General features: G+C 39.9%; 2 protein-coding genes across 4 annotated transcripts in view; one reads left to right on the plus strand and one right to left on the minus strand.

Annotated features, from left to right (window-relative positions):
* The first annotated feature begins 648 nt into the window (after positions 1–648).
* Positions 649–22,586, plus strand: TM6SF1 (transmembrane 6 superfamily member 1). Of its 3 annotated transcripts, XM_059823765.1 has the most exons (10): positions 649–740; positions 2,984–3,087; positions 4,447–4,544; positions 5,522–5,625; positions 6,519–6,601; positions 7,997–8,118; positions 12,838–12,942; positions 15,022–15,114; positions 16,161–16,280; positions 21,878–22,586. In XM_059823765.1, the coding sequence occupies exons 1-10, from the start codon at positions 649–651 to the stop codon at positions 22,067–22,069; spliced, it is 1,113 nt and encodes a 370-aa protein (XP_059679748.1). In that variant the 3' UTR covers positions 22,070–22,586. The 3 variants fall into 3 exon arrangements, with proteins under 3 accessions (XP_059679748.1, XP_059679749.1, XP_059679750.1); XM_059823766.1 differs by lacking the exon at positions 15,022–15,114; XM_059823767.1 differs by lacking the exons at positions 7,997–8,118; positions 12,838–12,942; positions 15,022–15,114; positions 21,878–22,586 and having other exon boundaries at positions 16,161–16,274.
* The window catches only part of HDGFL3 (HDGF like 3), a 38,526-nt gene continuing 36,224 nt past the window's right edge, over positions 22,580–24,881 (minus strand). The window contains exon 6 of the mRNA XM_059823769.1: positions 22,580–24,839. Coding sequence (XP_059679752.1) covers positions 24,834–24,839 — 6 coding nt within the window. The 3' untranslated portion in view covers positions 22,580–24,833. The remainder of the gene's footprint in view (positions 24,840–24,881) is intronic.

Below are 24,881 nucleotides of genomic sequence, written 5' to 3' on the forward strand. Positions count from 1 at the left end.
ACGGCTTCTCACCAAAACGCATCGCTCCTGAAAAGGCGCGGCGCGCAGACTGCATCCACCTGCCGCTCCTCGCGGCGCCGTCAGGGAACAGCTAACCTCCGACGCCTCTTTCGCAACGCTCAGTTCAAGACCCTCCGCCTGTACCCGCACCCACTTGGCATTTCGCCGCTGTCCTTCGCCGGCGGTTACCGGAGGAGCCGCCGCGGTGCCGGTCCCCGCGCGGCGCCCCACGCCCACGGTCCCGCGCGGGCGGCATCACCCCCGGCATCATCGCCCGGCGCCGCCCCGCCTTCCGGGCAGTCCCCCACCCCCGGGGCAGGGGCGCGGGGGAGCGGGGCGAGCCCCGGGGCAGGCGGAAAGCTCCACGGCCCTCCCCGAGCCGCCGGCGGAGGAACGGGCGGCTCCGGTTTCTGAGGCGGATTTAACCTCTCCCGCGCGGGGCGGGAGGGGGCGGCCCGCCGCGGGGCGCGCGCCGGCGATGGGGCGGGCGGCGGGGCGGCGAGCGGCGGGCAGAGGCCGGCGGGGCCGCGGGCGGGCGGGCGCGCGCCCCTCCGCGGGGCGTGAAGGGCTGAGGCGAGGCGGCGCCTCGGGCAAGGCGCGGCGCTCGCCTCGGGGCGCAGAGGGCGGCTGCCGCCTCCCGCCGCGGGGATGAGCGCCTCGGCGGCCACCGGCGTCTTCGTCCTCTCCCTCACCGCCATCCCCGTCACGTACCTCTTCAACTGCCTGGCGGCCGGCGGCAGGTGAGGCGGGCAACGCCGGGCGGCTCCCGCCCCGCGGGGAGGGGAGCGGGCGGGCAGACGGGCGGTGAGGGTGAGGGAGGTGCGGGCGGCCGGGGGAGTCCGGCGGGTATTTTTAGCGGCGGCGCAGGGAGAGGGCAGCTGCGGCCGCGGGGCTGAGCGGGACGGGGCGGGAGGCGGAGCGGGGCAGCGGAGGGCGCGGGTCGGGCCTCGCCGCGGGCAGCTCCGGCGGGGAGCGGCTCGGGCGGGCGGCGGAGACCCGCTCCCGGGTCCTGCCCGCGTCCCCTAACGGGAGCCGTGCCGGGATGCAACGGGGGAGACATGAGCGGGGTTCCTGGCTCGGGAGCCCAGCCTGGCCTCAGAACTGCCGGTTTCGCATCACCTGAAGCGTGTCCCGGTGTCCCCGGAGCTCGAGTCGCCGCCACTCCCGCATGCGGCTCACCGCCGGGGCTGCCTGGTAGCGCCGAGAGGACAAACCAGCCCGGAAGGTATCGCCTGGCCCCGCGGTAGCTGCGCCTGCATCCTGCCTTCAACCCCGGGGCGGCGGGAGCTGGAGGCTGTCCCGGGGCCTGCGGCCTCCCTCCGGCTCCCCTGTCAAGGCATTCGCAAACAAAATCCAGTTCTCTTTAAAAACGAATGGAAGAACTCACCAGCCTCAGAAAGCTCCAGAGCCGCACGCTTCAGGCAGCCCGTAAGATGTGCGAGTTTTAACTGAAAATGTCCATATGCCCTGGCTCTGCCAAAAAAATAGGATCCCAGGATAAACCGCAGGTCTAGAAAAGAAAAGTCTTTCCTCATGGAAAAACTAATGTACTTAAAGGTCCGTGTGGTATTTTGTAATCTGACAGCCTGGGGTGTTTTGCAACTTTACTGCACAGATATTTGCCGCATGTTTTTAAGGCTTTGCTACATCTGTTCCTTTCTCATTTTCCTCCTTCTGGCTGATAACTTAATTTTTTGTTTCTCACTGCTAGAGAAATGCCGAATAACACATGCTGACTTACTTGATTCATTGCCAATATTTATTTCAAACTGATAGACCACAGTGAAAAGTCACTGCAATATTAACAGCTGTAATGGCATGAAGAAATTAATCACTGGGAAAACAGACTAGCGGAAGATTCAAACCACAAAATAAATCAACAAGCTAGTACTGCTCACCCTGACTCGGAAAGTATATGTGTATATATTCTGAAATGTTTGATCTTGCAAATTTTTTGCAATAATTTTAAGTCAAGTTTCACTAAGGCTGAAATTATCATAGTATTATTTGTTTGCACACGATTTGTTTTCTTGACACAAGAGTGATATTATGTATAAAATCATGTACCAAATATTTTTTGCTTATGCTTCTGGACGTTACCTAACTTTCCCCTCCTTTTTTTCTTGTACACAAGCACAAAAGTGAAGACTGAGAAGGAGAGTCTGTCTTAAAAAGAACTAAATACAATTTAAATGCACTTAGAGCTATAAACCACTTCCAAACTGGTTTTTTTAACCTGTGTTTTCTTGGGGAAGGAGACAAATTTGCTTTGTGCCAAAGATTTTTGTGCTTTCCTCCACCACCACTTTACATGCACTATTATTATAGCCCCGTCTTCAGAGGAAAGGTCTCTTCTGCCAAGCCCACCTGTGCTGATTACTGAACCCCCCCCTAAGCGATCCTGCCTTATAGGGCCAGAGAGACCCTTGGTAGCACTTCCAAAACTGGAAGTTAAACCTAGATCCACCACAGGCGCTCCACACTGCTACTCCTTTTCCATGGGACTGATGTGTTTTATTTGAGAATATGTAATTTCCTGAGGAGATAATTTATTGCTGAGGTTAGATTAAATGTCCCTAATGATCCTTTTTGGCCTTGAAATCTCTGTGTTTGTGACTTTCACCTCTCGTTGGCCTTTAAGTTTTCCATAATTTTTGTTTATTTTTGCAGATACCAGTATGAAAACTGATTTTAGTTAGACAAATCTAGACTCCTGGATATGTTGTTTATCTAGCTATTTTCGTATTTTCTTTTTTTAGATAATCACATGTGAAAAGACAGGCACATAAATTCTGCAAAACTATAAAATTAATACTATGACAGGCTGTGCAATGGACTTTAAAAAGAGCCTTTTAAAGTATTAAAAGTTACTTTTAAGAGTATGTGCATTTGAGGATAGCTGGTAACAACAGCTGAAGAAGCAAAATTCTGCCTCTTTCTCTGTCTTTCTTTTAAATTCTTTTTCTTTTTAATGTTGTTACAGTTCCTGGACAATTGTTGCAGTTGGATTGCTGGTTCTGGTTTTTATTGCTCTGTTGGCTCGTGTTCTTGTTAAAAGAAAACCACCAAAAGACCCGCTGTTTTATGGTATGTCTTGGTAACACTGAAGCTAAATTCAGAAAGTGTCAATTTATATAAATGATAATATGTGATGGTTATTTCAGATTGAACATTTAAGGCATGGCTTCAGAACCCCATCTGGTGAGGTGCTAAGGAGCCAAGAAGGAAAGAAAGAGTAGGAAAAAAGGAGGAGAAGTAATGCTGCTTTTGAACCTTTTTATTCTTCTCAAACAGGAGATCCAGCTTCGGGACAAGCCAGATTTCCTGTTTGAAAGGAATAACACTCGAGTTGGGCTTTGAAAGTGTTTGAAATACGGTCATGCCTGCTCTGTCAAGATCCTCTTTGTACCAGGACTTAGGCACCACAGTAGACCTCTCATGTGTACCTCATCCTGAGTGGACTCATTTGGGATTTTATGATCTTTTGGATCAACAGCTTCCATGACTTGGATCTTCCTATGATTGAATTCCTTAATTCTCCCATTTTTGTTAGGTTTCTGTGCTAACTCACCTTTGTGAAACCTCCCCAACTCCCGGTTCAGGCTGTCTGCAGACTCACGCAAGCATTTCTGTATTGGTAATTTGGCATAAAGGAATAGAGATATTGGTTAGTTTTTAAAAGGAAACCTAAGGTCTACATTACCTTATAGCAAAAACGTAGAAGAAAAAACACTGCTGTTGTGCCTGCGGCTGGCCCAACAGCTCCCTTGAGTTGGAAATTTTGCAAGATGGGCCCATAGGCAAAGCAGGGTACAAAGCACCTGTATTTGCCCTCTGGCTTTCTCCTCATTACAACTCATAGGCATCTGTCCCCAGTGTTCTGCGTGAGGACAGGAACTTTCAGTTCGCTTTGAAGTCAAAGGAAATAAATAACATAAACCTACTGCAAATAAATTTTCTGTCTCAAAGGAGTGACTCGCTAACTTGCCAGATAGGTCTCCTATGGACTGCCGTGGCTAATGCAGTTTGGCTTGCTCACCTCCAAAAATGGCAAGTCACATTTCCCTCTCCGCCTCCTTTTTGTTGTCCTTTTCCCTTTCCAAGAGATGACTACAGTCAAGGTTGTCTGCTTTGTGTGACCAAGATTTTTGAAAGGCTACATAGTCCTTTCTGCAGACACTGACTTTCCATGGAGTCTATGCCTACAGCTCTACAGAATTTCACATTCCTAAGAAAAGCTTCCTAAGAACTTTGTTCACTAACCACTAACTGAAAAATATTAAGCTATGTGGGAAAGTCATATTGTATGTTAAATATCTGTGACCTCAGGGTAGATGCATCTAGTTCAATAGTTCTTTGCCTGACTGAATTTATCAGACTGTGAGTAACTGGGTGATTCCAAGTCTTCTATTCATTTATTAATTTTTTCTTTTTATCTTACTACAGTTTATGCTGTATTTGCCTTTACCAGTGTAGTGAATCTAATAATTGGACTGGAACAGGATGGAATTATTGATGGATTCATGACTCATTACTTGAGAGAGGTAAACAATTGTTTGGCTTACAGATGTAAACAAAATCTTTACTATAAATAGCTTGTTATAGTATTTGTCACAGAAAAAAAACAGCCACTAACACATTCAAAAGCGTTGCATTGAATTTGGCCATTGACCTGTTTCATTATTGCTATGGACAAAACCTTCACTGACTTGAAATCACTGATTCATTTGGAAAAAATAGCATACCTTTCAAGCTCCAACATGATTTCATTTAGTTCAAGTAATGCTGTTCTGTATTAACTTCTGGAGGAATTGAATAGGCTGTACACGTTTGCAGAAAGCCATAGACACTCAGCACTTCGGAGTGGATGAGTACTGCAGCACCTAAACGTGTTACCAAGAAAGAAACAAAATTGCTCCTTTATTTTTGCCTAATCACTTTACTAAAAGGAATTAGAGTTAAAAAATGGTGATGCCAGATACCTAGTCAGCAGAATCTGTTGGCTGCTGAATATCAACATCCACCAAAAATAGCTCGGTAAGAGCTTGATATGAAAGTCACTGAAGTCATTGAAAAGATTCCATGAACTTTAGCACGAAATGAGTTGGACCTTACAAGGTTATATGTTGTCATCAATATATTCAATACTGTTGTAGATCTTTAGGTTGCTAAATATATCTTTATTTGTTCCATGTTAAATGTATCTTTATTTTGTAGCTTTTATCACTAAAATGGGGAAGAGTAATATGTCCATAATGTAGTAGAACAATGCTGACAGTCATACATAGGAGTTTTCTCTTCCATCTCGCACCCTATTTGCAACTATAGAACTGATTTATTTATACCTGATCCTACCTAAATCAAGTTTGTGCTTGGAAACATGTATTGTCAGTCAAAAACTGTACCTCTGGATTGAAAGAACATCAGTTACTTTCCTGAAATTGTTTCCTGCTGTTCTTTATTAATTATTTGTCATTCTTCCTCTAATAACTGTATCTTTTTTAAAATAAATGTTCCCTAGGGTGAACCATATCTGAACACTGCGTATGGCCACGTGATCTGCTATTGGGATGGCTCTGTTCATTATCTCATGTATCTGTTGATGGTGGCAGCTATTGCATGGGAGTGAGTCATTTTGATTTGTGTACTGTTTACTTTGCTTGCATTCTTATATAACCTACAAAGGGCTTTCTTTTCTATGCAGTATTTAGATTTTTCTTTCAGGACTGTTTCATGTCTTAGGCCAAAGCAATGCTATTAAAATATTAGTATTTTCAGGAATTGTACCCTCACAAAGTTACCCTTTCTCTGAGCTGAATAAGCCCAGCAAATGCTTTGAGTTGTAGTCCGTCTTTTTCGTTCTGCAGCAGAGAGCATAGCCCATCTGCATGCTTTGTGTTAGTTGAAAGGAAAGCTTAAAGATGATGCACGTTAAAACCATGTGTGAAAAACCTTTTTTTTTTTCAAATAACATATTTAGGATCGGAATAATGTATTGCTTATCATGATGATGATCTCTCACCCATGTTAGAGAGTATGATGCACGTTAAGTGAAAATGGTTATTTCTGGAGGTTCTTATGTTTCGTGCTGTTGAATAAAGAGTTTGAGAAAATAAGTATTTAAATTCCGAAGGCTAATGTACCTGCTGATAACAGAAGCATTAACAGAATGAAATTAATTATTAATTAATTGTTAATTCTTTTATAGTCTGGTACAATCCTGTGATGTGCAAAATCATGCAGTCAGCCTTCAGATGAGTGAAACGTAACAGCAAATAACTGAGCATGCACGAATCCTGTACTGTTCATGTGATAACCTTCTCACACATGAATGTAGGATTTCTCCATATCCCCCTCTCAGAGGCAAGAATCCACTGTTGACTTGTGGTACAGATTTTAAAACCTTTAGTTACTAAGATACAACCATAGCAATTAGTATAATACTTGAGGGTGATTTGGGGTAGGGGATATTTTTAGGGACGGTGCAATAATTATGTCTTGTTTTCTTTCTTAAACAGACAAAGCTATAGAACCATTGGCCTCTACTGGCTAGGTTCCATTATCATGAGCATCATTGTCTTCATGCCTGGAAACATTGTGGGTAAGGACAGAGTTCATATGACTAACTTTTTCCTGTGAAACATTTTCTAAATTCAGCATTAGGCTATCTATATTTTACTGCAGCATTAGTTCCTTTCTGTAATAATATGAAAGAGGAATTTTAGGAGTATCAGTAAAGAGATGTAAGGTATTTCAAAATTTAAATATGAGGAAGGGAAAATGGAGACCACGGGGAAAAAAAACCCTTTCAATTTACATTGCTCTCAAGCAAAAAAAATGTATTGTGTTTTGTTACACCCATAAGGCTTTCATCCAAACTAGGTTTAATTTAAGCAATGAGACAGTAACTGTCTCTTAGTATCATAAAAATATAAATCTTATTTTGCATAAAATTTCCAGCTTACTTAATAGTTTGTCTTTCAAGCAGTTTACAAGAGGCATCCAAATCACCTTTAAAAGTGAAATCTGGAAGTTACTCTATTTTCAAAATAAATTTAATATTCCTAGATTTCTAACATAAATCAGTACATAGCTGTGCTGCTAAAGGTTGAGAATTGTAAAAAAAAAAATCTTACATCTTACTGGCAGGTGGTCCTTCAAGAGTGTCACCCTCATCAATTAAAGATTTCCTTTTTAGCAAAGGTTAAATTGATGCAAATTTGACAAGTGTTCAAGTGAGAAAAATGTTCATGTGTCCAAATCCTGTAGTCAGCTTTAGAAAAGCTCACTATGGCCCCGCTTTTTATGACAGAGGAAGAATATTCATGCTGCAGCCTGGGGCCAGTCCAGTTCCCTCCTTTGTAGATACACACGCACCACAGAGAAAACAGCAGATTGAATGCGACAGTATCTATTCCTCTTTCCTCTGGGGAAGGCCAAGACACTTGTTCTCATAAGCATGCCTTCTGCCTTCCTTTCCAACATAAGAGAGTAGCCAGTGTAAAAACCACAGTTTTTCCTGATTTACCTGGGCTGAGGATAGCTCTCTGAATTTATGTTTTGTCCTCAAATACTAGTACAGGCCTGCAGGAGAAATCAGGACTTTGGAAAATGAATGCAATGTCAGATCTTAAAAAATTCCTTTTTTCCATTTTTTTTAAGAATAGTGTCTCTATTTGAAGCAGGTTCCTTTAAGAGATTTCAAAGCTGTCCCATCCTATAGGATTACCTAGTGCAGAGTGACTGAGGTGGTTTCCTGTCCCCTGAAAAAAACCCTAATTTCCAAAATGGCTGACAGGCTCTCTGTCACCTGTGACTCTAGCACTATTGAGCACATGATTTTTCAATGAGATTTGTGTGTTGCTTTAACAGCGGTTTCTGTTTTATGTTTACATTACCATAGCTGCTTCAGGTTTGATATTACATAGGGTATTTTTTACCTCTTCTGCAACACAGCTTACAAATTCTCATATATCTTATAATTGTTTTTTAACAGGCAAATACGGAACAAAAGTGTGTCCTGCTTTTTTCTTAAGTGTACCGTATATTTGCCTTCCCATATGGGCTGGGTTCCGAATTTATAACCAACCTCCAGTGACTCACGACACTCCAGTCAAGGTGATGTTATTGTATTTAAGTGTTGGCTACTGTTAGGAGAACTGAAATATGTTTGCTGTTTCTACTGAGTTTTATAGATCCCTTGGTGAGTGTGGAATGCACTGTAACTGTTCACTGCTATGACAATTGCTGCTGGGCTGTGTAGACACTGTAAAAATGTCTATACTGTAGGACCATTTCATTATGGTGGGATAAAGAAAAAGCAAAAGAATCTCATGTTTAGAGTAAAGAACTCATTTTTACGTGTAATTGTGTTACTACTCTCTATATATGCAGTTTCTGACTGTTTCAGTTTCTTAGCTGATGAAAATATTGACATACACCAGCTTCATAAGGCACCACAAAATCCTTATAGAAGCTCTGCAGCAAAGTATTCTTCTGCAGATGACTTACAGATTTAATGTAATTTAATAATTTTTTGTATGTGCATTCTGCAATATTAGATGTTAGAGGTAAGACATTGTACATTAATCGATATGAAAATTATTCGCACACTGTTTACTTATTTTAAAAAATCTGTAAAAATAATGTTTACTTAAAACTCCTTAGACCTTTGCCTTTGAATTTAATAGTTGGGCTGTAATAAGATTAACTGAGCAATCCAAAAATGCAATAATAGTTTATGTACTGTTTTATAAAAAAAAAAATTCCCTGCAGTACAAAGCATAGAACAGATCTTTTAACTCTTTGTTGCTATAAGCAGTTTATTGCCAAAGCACACCATATCAGTTGTAAGTAATATAATCAATTAATATTTTTGCATCACAAGAGCTCCTGAGTCTCAGTCAGGTTCATTTTGTAACTGAAAACAGACACACAGATTAAAGAGTTAATTCCTATTCCATAGCTAATAGGCAGTCAGTGTGCAAGGGGCATAGCCCGTGGCATAGAGTAACAGCAGACCATGCACTGATGGATTTTCCCAGAAATGTATGAAAGATAACATTCAGCCATCCATCTATGATTCTTCAGTAGGAAAGAGGGGTGTAGACAGATGTTCATATCTCCTGAAGTTTGAAGAACTGCTACAGAATCACCACTTCTAGGGCAAATCCCTATGAAAGGCAAATTGGGGGAGACTTCAGGTGCCAAACCCTCTTCTGCCCTCCTGCATAGGCTTATAGGAAACCACATGTCCTATCCCAAAGCAATTTGAGCTGATTTACTTAAAGGTGTCACCAATTCTGGCCAGAAACACATTCTTTAGAGTCATCAGGGTAGAGTAGTTAAGTGTAAAGGTAGTGATGGCAATTTTTGCCATATATATTAGTGAGAACATCCTTTGCATGCAGAATGGATGAGGGTTTCAGTTTGTTTTCCTAGTACTGAGACCACCACAGAAATTGCTATTATAGAAGATAAGTGATGGACTGCTTATTTGCTGAAATATAGCCATGTCTCCTATGCTTATCAGGAGCTAAACTGCTTACCTAGGTTTGGTGTTTTACTTTGGTATACATTGCAGAGAAACTTAGTTTTTAAATTCTATTTCAAAAAGAGTGCATAAAAAGCTGGTGATCTGAAAATTTAACATTGCACTTCTTAGTGAATCCTTTCTTGTAAACCTAAACTTCCTTGCTCAGAAGGTCATAGAGAAAGCCTTGATGCCTTTCACTGGGGCCTCTTACCCTTCCTAAGTAATTTCTTTTTTAGAAGTCATATTTTATCTTCACAGTTAATTTGGGCTCCATATCCGAGCATAAATACCTGGGTTCAGTAACTGTGTACCTTAAAATGCCCTTAAATCTTAACACAACTACTCATGAATTTTTCTTATTTTTTATACACTTTCTCAGTCCTAAATTATTTCCAGGAAATAATTGTGTGTAATGCTACTAATCAGTCAGCTAATCATTGTAAGTCCTGAAAATATTTAGTTTTCTTTCAATAGATCATTTACAATTAGCTGTAAAATTGAACTTTTTTTAGCTGTCATTATTCGGAGTCGGTATTAAAAGATAATGCTTTTAAACATGATAGTGCAAATATGTAGAAAAATACTTACATGAAAGCAACGGAAGCAAGGTATATTCTGTTGGCCAAGGCATTCATTGCTATAGTATTATTATAAACCAGTTAGTTAAAAAAACCCAACCACTGCGGGGACAGTTTTATGGTTTAATGGGCATGGTGGTGTTAGTTGATGGTTGGACTTGATGACCTTACAGGTCTTTTCCAACCTTAGTGATTCTGTGACAGAGAAGAGGTAATCAAGTTTTGGGTATTTTCTAACAGAGGTGGGTGCATGGGAGAGGAGTGAAGTTATGCCCTCATTTAGAATCAAACCAAGCTGTGCCGCAGTATTTACAAAGCCCAGCAGATTTATCTACAAGTATATCAGCTCAGCAAAGTTTAATGTAATTTAGAATTCCTTAACAGAATTAATACACATAAATTCAGATTTGCACATGAATTCTGAAGGGACTGACTTCTATGGATGGCACACAAGATTATCCCAATTCCTTAAAACTGATCCTGTAAGGAGCCTCTCAGAAGCTATGGAAAATAGCTTTTTCCTGGAAGTGAGAGAAATTACAAAGTGTGCTTACACACTTCCTTGCTACACAAAAGAAAACAGCAGGGTTGGCGACATCTGTGCAGAGTTCAATGTTGTTTACAGTAAATGGGAAACCTGTGGCAGGTCATGTCTGCTTGGCCAGTGTACTTAACCCGTAATTCATTTTAGCATGTATTGATGTGACTTTGCTATGTTAAAAAAAGAATAAGGCAAAATTACTACATAGCTGAGGTCTGTCAAAGTGCATACTCTTTCAAATTCTTGCTTCTGCTTTTTTTAAGCTTTGCATTTTCATTTTGCTTGCATAAATGTCTGCATAGAAAAAAAAGGTGTGAGTCTTCTGTACCTTGGCAATTTCATAAACTCATACTGCACCAAAGGTTGTTTCCACTAATATTGGCTTTGTCTCCAAAACCTCTAAATACAAAGTTCTGTTGTAGCTTTGTGATCACAGTAAATATGCACATTCATTTAATGTACCTTTTGAAAGGAGAAGTGATACACATATTTATAAGCTTCATACATTTTCTTTCCACTTTTGTCTAAGTATCAACCCTCAAACTTTTCATTATTCTTAGGTAGTCTACATCTGAAAATGACATGCAACTCAGCAGCCATAGGAGGCCTTTGTCTTCATAGAAATAAATATTAAATGTAGATATTCTTTGCAAGTAATATTATAAACATTCCTACACTAGTACTTTAAATACTGTAAAGTGACACCATACTGCCAAAACAGACCTGTTATTTGTGTTTGAAAAACAAAGGTGTCCCTTTTTTTTTTTCTGAAAAAGATCCTTTAAAGGAAAAAAAAAATAGTTCTATGAAAGGGGTAGCCTATGTGTTTAGAATAGCCTTACTTCTGTTAAACTACAATTCAGATCTTGCAGTACTTACTCAGGAATTGTGCTTGCAAGATCGGTTCTCCTGTTTCAATAACTTTATTGTGAGTATCTTGATCCTGAGTGCTTTTAACTGTGCCTCTACATCCTAATTATTGTTCTGTACTTTGGACACAATTCCACAAGTGTGTAACAGGAAGGAGATCAGGTTTTTCTTCTGCTCTCTGCATGCCAACACACAGCCAATAAAAAGGAAGAGGAAATGAGTAACACACATAAATGGGGAAGTTTTTTCCCTCCGAACTACAGAAAGATACTCTGAGGTGCTTATAATTTTGTCTGTGACTACACAGTGCTGAAAGTGTACCTCAAATTATTTCCACGGGCCTTGTTAAGTTTTACTGTGTAGGCAAAGAGATGACTTTGGTTCGTCCAAGCCATCTTCCATGTTAGACATCTATATGGCCTTTGCTACCATTGAGTGTGAACCCCTCACATCTGCCCACGTGGTGCAGCAGGGGTATTCCTGTTCTGAGGCTGAGGAAAGGAGGCACAGAACAGATCAAATCCAGATGCTGAGAAGTGCTGCAGTGCCCATCAGAGGAATCCATAGCGTACGGTCAGAAAAGAATGAAAGGAGGATTTTCCATATGCTCCGTACATGCACACACACATTTCATTCTCTATTTCTGCATTACATATTAAGACATATTATTTGCTCACTGAACTCAGCAGAGAACTCAACTGGCCACAGAAAAGCTTTTATTTTGTGCCAGTGATATTGCATTAATTTCAATAGTGTCACAGGCTGCTGAAAACCAGCATTCCCTGTCAATAATGAGATGGACCCTCATTTTGCCATCCCTCCAGTCCTTTTACAAAGTGTATTAGATTCAACTTCAAACGCTTGAGACAAACCTATGGTTCCAAAACTTTTCTATGATGTAGGGACATTCAGGAAAATTAATTCATTCCAATTAACAAAAGACGCAACTTTGAAGTAGTTAGTTATGCTGCTTTAAAGCCTTATGTGATTGCAGAGTTAGTGTAGTGTTCATTTGATTTAGGTTGCTTTGCAAGTAAACTAATCTGTAGTGAAATGGCTTTAGTTGGATCTATCAATTTCTAGAGTTTATTCAGATTATTTTTCCTGACTGCATCCTATAAAGTCTGAAGTCACCTTTTTAGATGTGGAAATCTTTCTCTCTGAAATCAGTGGATAAATAGGGTAACGTAACTGAGAACTAACTGCTTCTATCAATGTTTCACTGCTTCATCCTTCTTATAGTGACTGATCTGGAGTTAAATACATGTCATGTGGAACTGGGATGTACTTACTAAACACATTCTGTGTTGCAGGTGGTTCAGGAAGTCCAGAAGAAAGGACTCTTAAGACGACCAATAGATTTAATGTTAGCTGCATACCTCATTCTAGCAACGGGGTTTTGCATATTTAGAGGCATGGTAAGTTGAAGATATTTTAATATTCTGGCCTCTAATTTTCAGTCAAACTTTTAAATTTGAAATCATTGTGTCTGTGTGAAAAAGTATGCACATTTTGGTTGAGGGAAATCCTGTGACTTTTAGGGTTGGAATAGGCTTGAGATATATAAAGGACAAATTGATTATTTATGATAATTAGTGTGCTTTGCTTCTCCATTTTGCCCTGTGTAAAGTATGTTTTTCAAAAGAAAGTACGTGCACAATCACAAAAGTAAATAGCATCCCTAGTGCAGATCAACATGACCCAAAACTGTTTTCATTGGTCTGGTGTTACATTTATGTCCTAGCACATGGAGACAAACCAACTAAATTAAATCTCTATTCATGTTTTTCTAGAGAGATGCATAGTTAAAATTACATAGGAAACCAAGTTAATTTACACTGCGTGAGATAGAGAACATTTCCATCAGAAAATATTTATCCATGTTACCTGAACAACACATGTTGTTTCTACTTACCAAAAGCTGATTTTTTTAAATGTTTGCTTTGAATTAAAATTTCTGAGGGAATGAATCAGTAGTGAAAATGCTTGAAGTAGATAAATCCAGTAGTAGGTAAATCTAGTCCTTTGTCAGCTCTAAAGCATTTTCTGTCTTAAGCAAAAGGGAAGTTGTATATAATTCAGTGAACAGAGCTCAAATGTTTACGTGTCTTAGACAACCGCCTCCTTGCTTGATTTGTAGATCTGATCCTGTCTAGAATAATTCAAGTAAGAGGTGACGATAAGTAGCCAAGCAACATTTCATTTACCTAGCGCAGATTGTCCTTTTGTAGTTCTGCTGCTCACATTACTGTTATCTTCTGCTGTTTCTCTGAAAACTTGCCTCTCAATCTTTTTTTTTTCTTCTAACTTGTCACAAACCACTTCATTTCTTATAGATCATGCTACTTCAGAGCACCACTGATGCAGGTTAATCAGCTGTTTTACCTGTAATTTCGATGTGGGAAATGTTAATCTCATGCTCTAACATCTAACTTGGTTCTGCAATCCCACTTCTTCACTTCTCAGAGGAATTTTGTGTTGATTTTGAGAGTGTGGTCATTTCCTTACATATTTCCTTTACCAAAGAGGAAGTGCTTACCGGCCTTACTTATACATACAGACATCAACTGAACATCTCTGTGTAAGCTGCAGTAACCATGATTTTGTGAAAAAGCTAGTAAAACATAATCCATTATAGCCAGCCCAGACCTCCCTCTTGGATGCTCATGTTGGAAAAGAACAGGGAGGAATATCCACTGTTTATAAACGTTTGCATTTCCCCCTCAAGGTCACACAACAAATACACATGAAATTAAGTTGTGCAAAACTTACTGTTCAGTCCTGCAACTCAGGCATTAATGATGCCTTGCCATAAAACACTTACAGTGACAGCTGTTGACACAGATTGCGAACTAATTTTAGAGTAGTGTTTTTTCTAGTAGTTTTAAGGGCTACTATGAAAAGGAACTACTTTTGCAACTGGGTCTCTCTTCATGTTTATTGGGAACTTTGTTCTTTCTATAGGAATGTAAAGTTCAAAAATCTCTCCTTTGCTACTGTCTTTTTAAAATTATTATTACGGAACACCTGTCTCTGCATTGCTCTCCGCTGCTACCTTGCTACAATGCAACTCTTTTCTTGGACTACATCCATAGCTTGCTACCTAAAATTGGGTGCTTAACCTGAAGTTTCCACTGTTTGAGCAATTTTCCATTGGAAAGTTTGCTGGGATCAAAGTATGTTTCTCAGAGCAAATCAATAGCAATTATACTTTTACTACAGCATACCCAACTGACTGAATTCTCTTCCAGTCAAAATCTTTAAAGCAGGCTGTCAGCATTTCCTCACAAACCCTCTGAGCAGCAGCTAAGAGGAGGCTGCATTTCAGCTTTTTAATTGGTGAGCAAATGGATCACCTTTGCAATAGATTTTGAGCAAGCCTCCAGGGTAGCAGTGCTGCAGACTGCTAGTGAATCTTTGGGACTGGTAACAGGTATCAGGTTAGCTCATTTTAGAATGAATCTTTGTTCACGAGAAGTTTTAAAAATTCTTCTTAGATCGCTCTGGATTGCCCTGCGGAACTCTGCCGGCTATATATTCAACTTCACGAGCCTTATATAAAAGATCCTGCTGCCTATCCTAAGCTTCAGGTAAAGCATTAACTGTGGAGCATAGAGCGTTAAGTAATGATTTGTTAACTGGCACAAAGATGAAGCCATCGTTTCAGAGATTACAAGATCGTAAGGGAAGTATTTGTTCATAGCAAGTTAAATGGTATTTCGTATTTTCCACTACAGCCATTATAGGCTACCAAGTCTTTGTTGTGATAAACCTAACTTGGATTCAAATCAGTTACCTAGAGTTACATGTCCTAATTACTGAAGCTTCTTTTAATATATCCCATGAAACATATCTGCATGTGTTTTATGATCATTCCCCTTCCTTAGAAGGGCAAAGTAGACTTTCAGTCTGGAATAATGGAGCAAAAAGGAGTGTAGTAGGACTAGATTCCTTAAGCTCATGTTACACGTCTGTCACCAGTGACACACTCCTCGAAACATGACACTTTTTTTTTTTTTTTTTTTTTTTTTTTTACAAACCCTATTTACACAAGCATTGCAGAGGAGGGATATGTTGGGCTTTAGTTTTGTAGTATTTGCAAGGTTGCCATTGTTTTGTAACCTTGGCTGCTGCATGGGAGCAGGACCTGAAGCAGTAAGAGGATTCATGAGTGAGGCAATGAGCAGAAGCCAAAAATCTCTGCTGGACCTGTTCTTTCTGGGAAAAGGGCGGCTTGGGTGTATCTCACACCTCCCAACTGGAAGTGCAATGGAGCTTGAGAAATGGACACCCATGTTGTGTTGGACACCGAGTTAGGTCAAGCCATGCTTATTGGCATGGTCTCAAGATGGCAAGGGGCAGGAAAACATGTTCTGGGATGAAGTGGATTTTGATGGGGCAAAGAGGCAACAACGGTCAATATTGGTGGAGGCCTTATGGTAGCTGGATCCAGGTCAACAGCATCCAAGTGTGAAATTCTTTTCTCAAAGAAGTTATAGCTGCAAAAAGGCCTGGGAATCATTGCTGCCAGGAGTGTAGTTTTGAATAGTCTCAACTCCTCAGTCAGCAGCTGGCTAATTTTTAAATGCATCTTCCTCACACTGCAAAGCAACTAATATTTCTGTTTAAAATGCAGATGCTGGCATACATGTTCTACTCTGTGCCGTACTATATGATTGCTCTGTATGGCCTACTGGTACCTGGTTGTTCCTGGATGCCTGATTTAACCCTTATACATGCTGGAGGACTAGCTCAGGTATTTCTTTGTAAAATGTTCACTCTTGAATTACAAGCTAATAAGTAGAGTTCTATAGAATAAATAAGGGGCCTAGGGCTTGATCTTCCTATGCAGGTTTTATGCCATTGTAACTCAGATCACCTTTTATATCTGTAAAAAAAAAAAATTGAGGGAGTGGAAAATCAAACCTATTATATGTCTCTAATGACTGCATTCTTGCTTTAGTAGACTTCTCTCCTTCTGCAGAATCTTTTTATTAGGCTCATTTAAACCTTATTAAGCACCGTACACTCTTTAGCTGAGACCATGAAGGAAGCCTGCATTAAAGCTGTAACAGTCGACCATGTAAAAAAACCCAAAACACAACAAAACTGTAAAATACATTGTTTCCATAATATGTTTTGGCCAACTAGGTAGTCTGAAAAAGATAAACAGAAAAATGTATCTACTAGTCACACAAAATGAGCAGTATCAGTTGATGAGGTTGCTATAACACTGGGAACCTCCTGGGCCACAAACCACAGTAACATTAAGATATACTCATGTTGCCAAAAGCAGACCAATGATCATACTTTCTTAACTCATTCTGTTCTGATTCTCTTAAATAAACAACTGTAGTTAATTACTAGATGGCACTGATGGTTATGAGAAGACTGGCCACAAAAATTCAAAAGGAACTAGTAAATGACTTCTCATGACATATAGATGACCATTTAGCAGTTGAGACAGTGACAATTGATTTGTGCTGTACATAGGAAATGAAATGTGCTCTGAGCATCCAGACAATGCAAAAAGTATGCACATAATCCTGCAACAATGAGAACATAGGGACATGGCAATAAGTGTAATTCAGGTACCACTATTAGACACAGACCAACACTTTGTTCACCGGGCCAGAGACAACAATCATGGATACAAACTACATTCCAGCTTGACTACCCAGTAAGGATGGGGGGAGTGACAGTTTATTTTCTATTTGTGAGCAACTATCACAGAGAATGACTTTTTTCTTTTAAAACACACCAGTTTATAGAGAATCTTGAATCACCAAATTTTATCAAAACAGAATCTAGCAAACATATTAATAAGGAGGTTTAAATGCTCAAAAGGTATCTTAAATATCATACAGCTGTGTTTAGCCCAAATCTAATCTAAAAAAAGCAGAAGCTAGCTAAAGTAGGCAAGCCAGTGGCAGGAACCTTTCTACTGACAGATTACTCAGGTTTCATGAATTCCCCAGACAGTCAGGAAAGAAACTGCTCCTTCAAAGATTATTTAGCACAAGGAAAAGTAAACCAGAAGTCAGAGTGTGCTGATTATCACAACCTTGCAATTTTACCAAGAAGCTCAGCCCCTCAGATTGGACGTGATTTTTGTTTGGTTGGTTTTGGTTTGTTGGGTGCTGGGTTTTATTTTTTTTTGTTTTAAATGTTTCCTCTAACAAACATTTTTAATGGCACTTTGTACCTTTTAGCTGTATGATTATTACATGCAACATTTTGTTGCTGCAGCCTAGAACCCCTCTGTTGTCGCTTGTTGTTTGGCTTCAGTATAATGTGGATTTACACATTAGACAAGGAAAAGAAAAGCTACCCAAAGCTAACGCTCAAAATCTCCCATCTTATTCTTCGAAGCTTGTCCTAGGCACAAGCAAAAACCATAAGCTGACAAAAACTAACTGATTAAGAGAACTGTATGTTGCTGCACACTCCACACATTTTATCCTGATTCAAGAAACATTTCTTAAAGTTTGGGGGCTTTTTTGTAGTTTTGACTTTAATGCACTGCAGAATGAACTTCAGTCATCCCACAGCTGAACATCATTTAATTGATTTGCTTTGGTGAACTGTGAGCAACCTGGGATGAAAAATGTGACAACAAGTTGAGGGCTCAGTTCTATATTATTTTTGGTTTTGGTCATTTTGAGGCACAAAACACGTTTCCAGGTTTGTCTACTGTTGTCTCAAGTTAAAACACTTGTAATTGATAATTAAAACAGATGTAGTTACTGAAACACATTTTGCTATCTGTTATGCACAAAGGTAGATATCTAACAGTGGAAACAGTGGGCATTGCCCCCTGGGAGTGAACACTGCTCCTGTAAGTGGGAAATGTAGGGATTTTAATTACTTTTATTTCTGTCATTATGAAGTATGTACTTTTTACCAAAAAAAGTCTCAAAATACCATGTGATGGTTCTGAACTAAGAACCTCTTGAAGTCCCTAGCCTTTCACACACAAAGAGAAATATTGACTGTTTTTCAGTATTACATACAGCTGTCAGCTTCAATTATTCTGTTACTAACATTCAGACTCCAAAACCAGGCTGTGACCCTTACTAGACTTTCTGAAGCTTCCGAAAGAGCTCTTTTCATGTCACACAACTAGTGTACCAGAAGCTTTGATTATACAAAAGGGTTAGAATAGCCTCTGAACTTGATTAAATTCCCTATGCAAGTGAGCCACATGAGAAAGGATGAAGAGTCATAGCCCTGCTATCCAAAACCATTCTGTCTCATCAACTCTCCATAGCCCGCTTCCCTATTCTCTCAGATGTAGAAAGTTTTTCTCTACTCCTTCTCCATCTAAGTGTTTTCCTTAATGCTGCAATTTTTGGTGGCTAGTTTCTTCAGTGCCTCTTGTCTACAAGAGAACCTAAACCTAAGGAACATATTTTTCTAGGTTACTCTCTTCCCCACTCTATTTGATGGCTTTCCTTAGGCTCGTAAGACCTGGTCCAAACCCCTCCAAAATCCATTACAGTCTTTGCCTGATTTTAGTCAGTTTTAGAGAGAAGGCACAGAGTGAAGAAAGATTCCTAACCTTTTTCCAGGCCCTTCTCTGTTCCTAGCTGGAAGGCTGTCTTGACTGCAGGGTAAGAAATATTCAAAGTATTGCCTGTGATTAGGCTACAGGCAAAAAGTATAGTGAAAAAATCCAACCCCAAACTATTTCATACAGACAAGAAGCTTAATGACTTGCAGCCATATGCAAATTGCAGTTGTCAAGTTGAACAGCACCACATCCAGCCCCAGGCAGCTTCTAGTTGTGGGACAGCCTGATCAGCAGACTGGCTGAGGCTTCAAGGTTAACAAAGGCTGTACATTAAACAGATAAGGCTACCTTCAAAGTTTACCTGCAGCATCTCATTTGGTTGATTTCTCAGCCAAGGTTTAGGGGTTTGATCCTCCAAATTCTCCACTTAGAGAGGGTTCAGTAACAGAAAGCACCAGGGAATGGCTTATTCGGTGAGAGGACCTGATCACAGCGAGGTAACACAACAGACGCAAGGTTGCTCTAGCTTACCGCAATGCCAGCCTATTGCGCAACAGGCACAGAGATCCGCAGTAGCTAACAGCTCTTGGCTTGCTGCTTAAAATTACAGATTTAGCGTAAGTCTGCCTAATACTTGAAGGAAGAGCAGGACTGGGCTACTGGTGAGTGTGAGATCTGCTTTTAAGACACACCCCTTGCCCCAAGGGGGAAGAAAAAAAAGGGAAAGGAAAAAAAAGCAGCAGCAGTGTACAGTCATGGAAAGGAAACACGAGATTAAAGACATAACACAATTTCTACAGAGGCAAATCAAATTAAAAAAAGTGACTTTAACAGACCTAAATATCCTCCCTGATAATGAAAGGAAAAAGCAATGTGTTGTATTGAAAACCAAGTCTAATAAACAATAACTTCATTATATGGTGCATCATTAGCTACAAATAGAACAAAACATTCTGCTTTTTATTTTTATAATAGTGAGCTCAAAGCTCACTAATGTGCCACAACTCTTGCAAGAGACAAGACCACACAATAAGGCTTAGATCTTCAAAGGCATCTAGGAGGCTGTGGGAGTTCTGGGTCTCTCAGAAGCAGCCCCTTACAGCTCTTTCTGACAAGCCTTACTATGAACTTACGAATTTACTATCAACTTGCTATCATGCATGGCTGGCCACTCTTGGAGACAGGCAGGCCTTGCAATACCCCACAGAGAAGTACGTAGCTCAGCATCTTCTTCATCCCAGAAGAGAACCTAAAAATACTACCAGGAGGCTGTTAGTGTCTAGGTAAACATCAGACAGCCCCAAACCTCCTACCTGAAGCTTGATGGTGGGTGGCTGGCTCTCTGCTTGGAAAACTGCTACCTCATATAACAAGAGGACTTTGCTGCTGAGCACTAATGCCCTGGCTGCCTGGGCTGAGATGGCTCTCAAGGCAATGAAAGGTAGCAGGGATCTGAGCAAGACCACCCCCTTACCAAAGGCAGTTCCTGCCTGAGACAGGTAAAAACAAACAGGCTGTAAAAGACAGACTGACTTATGAGGCTGATATAAAAAGGCTGCTGATAGTGTGCCCCTGAACATCTGTTTACTGTGTAATAGCTATTTACAGAAACATGCTAAGTGGCACTCTGCTGAAGTGTGTTTGTATTTGATTTCTTTGATTACTCCATTTCCTGACTCAGGTTTGCTAGATCAGCTCTCCCTGTTAAGTGGAGGTGGTTAGAATCACCTGAAAACTTATTTCCTTTTCTGTTTTGATGTATGGTCTCAGCCTAACCTTTCACTAGAGGAGTGTATTAAAACACCTGCACTGTATTTCACTTTCTACTTCACTAACTGTGAACAGAACTGTGTTCTTTGTGAGTCCAAAATAACTCCTGCTGAAGCCAGAACAGAGAACGTGATTTGGCCATAGTATACTCCTCTGTGTTACTAAAATCCTGGTGTCCCTTTCTCCTGCTCTGCTTAAGATCAAATTGATGTTTATCTTCTCAGATCTCCACTGCTAACTAAATAATAAAAAAAATATTGGACACACAATAGTTAATGTGAATGAGCTGTAGCTTGAAATAGCAGGTAACAGATGGAGACAAAAGACAGCGACTATCCTGATGCTTCTATCTTTAAATGTTTGTTTATGCTAAAAATATGCTTCTGCCCAGCAAGCTTGTCTTTGCATATAACCTTCGCTGTAAACTTAACCTATACTTCAGAACCACCCCCAGCCCAAGCGCCAAATATGACAGATGCTTTCTGAAAGCATTAGGAGTTCTGGGATCCGAATCTGGAAGACTGGGTTTAAGGTTTAAAAAAAAACCCCCAAACCAGAACTAACATAGCTTCCAAGATTCTATTTTTTAACTTAATTCAGAGTGAGTGTCTGTCTGCCTCCCCTTGATACCAAACACAATGTTCCGAGGTAGGTGGGTGTGAGTCCTACCCCCACTACTGGGCTGAGGTTTAGGAGCGCCGATCTCTATGGCAATGCACACTTCGGTGGCCATTTGCCTGGGGAAGGATCATGGACCCTGTTGCATGAATAATCACCTATAAGCCAAGGGTGAAATGCTATACCTGATGTAAAGATCAGTGCCACCATGTGCATAAAATAAGCCTCCTACCATGGTACTCACAGTTCCTCTTATGCCAAGATATTAATGACCTTAGTTTAGACTGTATTTTTATTCTGCTGTGCAAAAGTATGCTGGATAATTCTGCAATAAAAGGGCTGGCTTGGAAAATGTCACTGGAGGTGCATACATGCATGCAGATTGTGCTGTCTTTCCAAAATATATATCAACTTTACCTTTTTTTAATATATACGTTATATACACACCACAGGCTCAATTTTCCCATATTGGTGCTTCTCTTCATGCTCGAACTCCTTACATCTACAGAGTCCCTGAAGAAGCAAAACAGTTTTTTCTGATATTGAACATAATGTATGGGATTATTCCCCAGCTGTTGGCTTACAGGTGTGTCAACAAGCCAGAGTTTTTTATGAAAATGAAACAAGAAGAAAAAACGGAATAGCACAACTGTTTTCAGCTCCTCCTTTTGGCTATGTATATAATGGGGTTGGATGTAATTGAACTTCTCCAATGGAACCCAAATGAAGCGTGTAAGATGTGTAAAATTGCACAATTGTGTAAAGTTGCACAGTCTGTTTTGTTTATCCTACTCAAAAAGGGAAAATAAAGACGACTGCCTTCAGTACCACTTCTCAACATTTTGACTTTGTGTTGCAGTGGAGCTGCTAGTTCACATAGCTATTTTTAAGTAAGCTGCTTTGACAGTTTTAGAAATACTGCATGAAGTTAAATAATAACAATGATGTCAGTGTTTAGCCTCCACACACTGAAGAATATCAGTGCTAGCAATCCCTACACAGAGCTACTGTACAATGTGAAGGTCAGTATTTTGAAGTGTGAAAAATTAACATACATAACTCTGTCACATGCACATGTTTTATTTGTCAAAAAGTATGTCTGTGGGTCAGCCTTGTTAAAAATCCCAAGAAATCTTGTAAGAAGCAATCAACTCTTACGGTAAGACTCCATATATGATAAGCAAATCATAGAATTTTGTTAATTCTTTTAAGGATTTACTTCTGCAAGGACTGCTCATCTGCTTGAAGTTAAGCACGTGCTTACTAGCACTTCTGAGCTGGGCATGGAGGGCTCATTACCTTGAACAATCTGGCCTTGCACTGTAGCGTGCATTTTCAGAGACGAGGGGTTTTCGGCCATGTTCTTCTCTACAGCTACTTTTGCTAATGCTGTTGGGTCATAAAGAAGTAGCAGCACATACAGCGACCTTGGTTTCTGTAGTTTATGCTTCTGTTTGCAATTACAACTACTTCTGTGACTTCTATGTGTATTTATACTAAAAGCAGTACATTTAGTGCCTTTCTCACAGATGAAATTAGCTGATACATTTTAACTGGAAACATTTTATTTTGGGATGTTGACTTTTGGCTGTTTTGAGAATTTTCTTTTTAAACCTAATCAGTAACAAGAAAGCATCAGCTCATGCGCATGCGTGTTGCACCCTGCACAAAGGGACTTTCAGAGCAGCAAGAAATTCATGCTTTAATACTCTCCCGTTGAACGCTGAGGTGTAGTTCACAGCAGTGCTCAGAAGAGAGAACCCACGGTTTTATACCTCCAGCCAAAGGGGCCGGCCCAAAATAACCACAACGCATCTCAGTCAATGCTTCTTGGCAAAAAGGAACTTAGCCATAATTTCTCCAGCACCCAGCCTCCCTGGTGTGGGCTGCTTCCATGTATGCTAGAATTCGGGATGGCTCCATCCCAGTACATCCTCCCAAGAAAACCAACCCAGAGCTGTTGGGCTGTAATAGGACGTGCTGGCTCCCAAACAGGTTTTTGAGCCTCTGATGTTACTGCTAATGTTTTAAAAGAAACTTTGAATACATTCAAGGTGAATTTAATAACCTCCTATTATCCAGAAAAGGCAAAGTACAGAAAAAATAAAGATCTCACCTGCACTTGTATCTATTATGGTCAACTCATGTTAACAGAATGTTTTGCTTTAATACTTGACTTACATTAATACCTCACATTATTACACGTATGAAGCCAAATATGACGCTAACTTAGTTGCTTACAACCTCAAACCTTACTCCCAATACACATTCCAATAAATTTATTCTGTAAAAACAATACATTTTTTTTGTTTTCTTTTTGTTTGGTTTTTTGTTTTTTTGTTTCGGTTTTTTTTTAGTTTTTTACAGTAAACTCGTCAACTACAAACCTTGAATACGCAAAAGATGTTCCAAGGACAAGCATAACAAGGATTGATAAAACCAGACTAAATATGTTTTCACAATAAAAGCTGGCATAAAAATAAATAAAAATCTCTATTATCACAATAGCAACAATAATGTACACAGAATAATGGATTTGGAATGCTTACTTACTAGTCTAGTTCTATTTCCAAAAGGAAAAAAAAGCCAGAATGACAGCATCCTTTTTTAAGCCTTTCATTATTTAAAATTGATGTTTTCTTTTGGTTTCCCATAGGGTTCTATATCACAGTAAGCTTAAAAATGGAAAGCATCCAAATGAATGATTTCAAATTTTGTTGGCATTGGAAAAAATCCTTGTATTAATCTAAAGAAACACAAAAAGACTTTCACTAACTCCACATATAGGAACTAAGTCAGATAGTGTACATTACATCATGATTTTGAGAAGTATTAAGAGTATAACTAGCTAGGTACTTCTAATAAGGAAAGGTATTTTATTACATTATTGAACTTGGCGGTGATCTCAACTGAAGAAGAATTTTTCTTTTATGTTGTAAACTGATCAAAAATCAACAGAATATGGATATAGGGAAATTCAAAATTACATTTGTGGGTGGAAGATATTGTTGTAGTCTCGTATGGAGGGGACTAATTTCTAAGATTTACTTGTTTTTTAAAAAAAGCTGATTTAGAATGATATAATTTGGAGTTACACCTTTTCTATCTAGAAAAGGAATCTAAAACATGTCCAAGTACGCGGTATCTTCATAAACCTCAGCCACTGGTAAAGGGCAACTTCATGCAACCAAATAATATGAAAATCAAAAAGTAACCCTTAGAAAAAAGGGTAAAATGTCATTTCTGCAAACACAACAGATAGGAATGTGAATAATGTGTATACGAACTGGGATGCTGTTGATGATACTAATGAACAGATGTGGTGACTCATATCAAATCCAAGAATATTAGACAACCAAACGTAACCTTCTTGTGTTTTCCCTTAATATTCAGCAGTGATTATGTTGGTTAAGTCTGAAAGAGAAGAAAAAATAATCACATTTAATGTAAGAAAGA

This window comes from Gavia stellata, chromosome 13 (assembly GCF_030936135.1).
Source record: "Gavia stellata isolate bGavSte3 chromosome 13, bGavSte3.hap2, whole genome shotgun sequence".
NCBI classification, from domain to species: Eukaryota; Metazoa; Chordata; class Aves; order Gaviiformes; family Gaviidae; genus Gavia; species Gavia stellata.

Excerpts from the sequence above, each read along its gene's own strand:
- TM6SF1 (XM_059823765.1), top strand. The coding sequence starts at position 649 with ATGAGCGCCTCGGCGGCCACCGGCGTCTTCGTCCTCTCCCTCACCGCC. Across the intron at positions 5,626-6,518 it reads GTGGCAGCTATTGCATGGGA|ACAAAGCTATAGAACCATTG; the intron begins GTGAGTCATTTT and ends TTTCTTAAACAG. Across the intron at positions 6,602-7,996 it reads CATGCCTGGAAACATTGTGG|GCAAATACGGAACAAAAGTG; the intron begins GTAAGGACAGAG and ends GTTTTTTAACAG.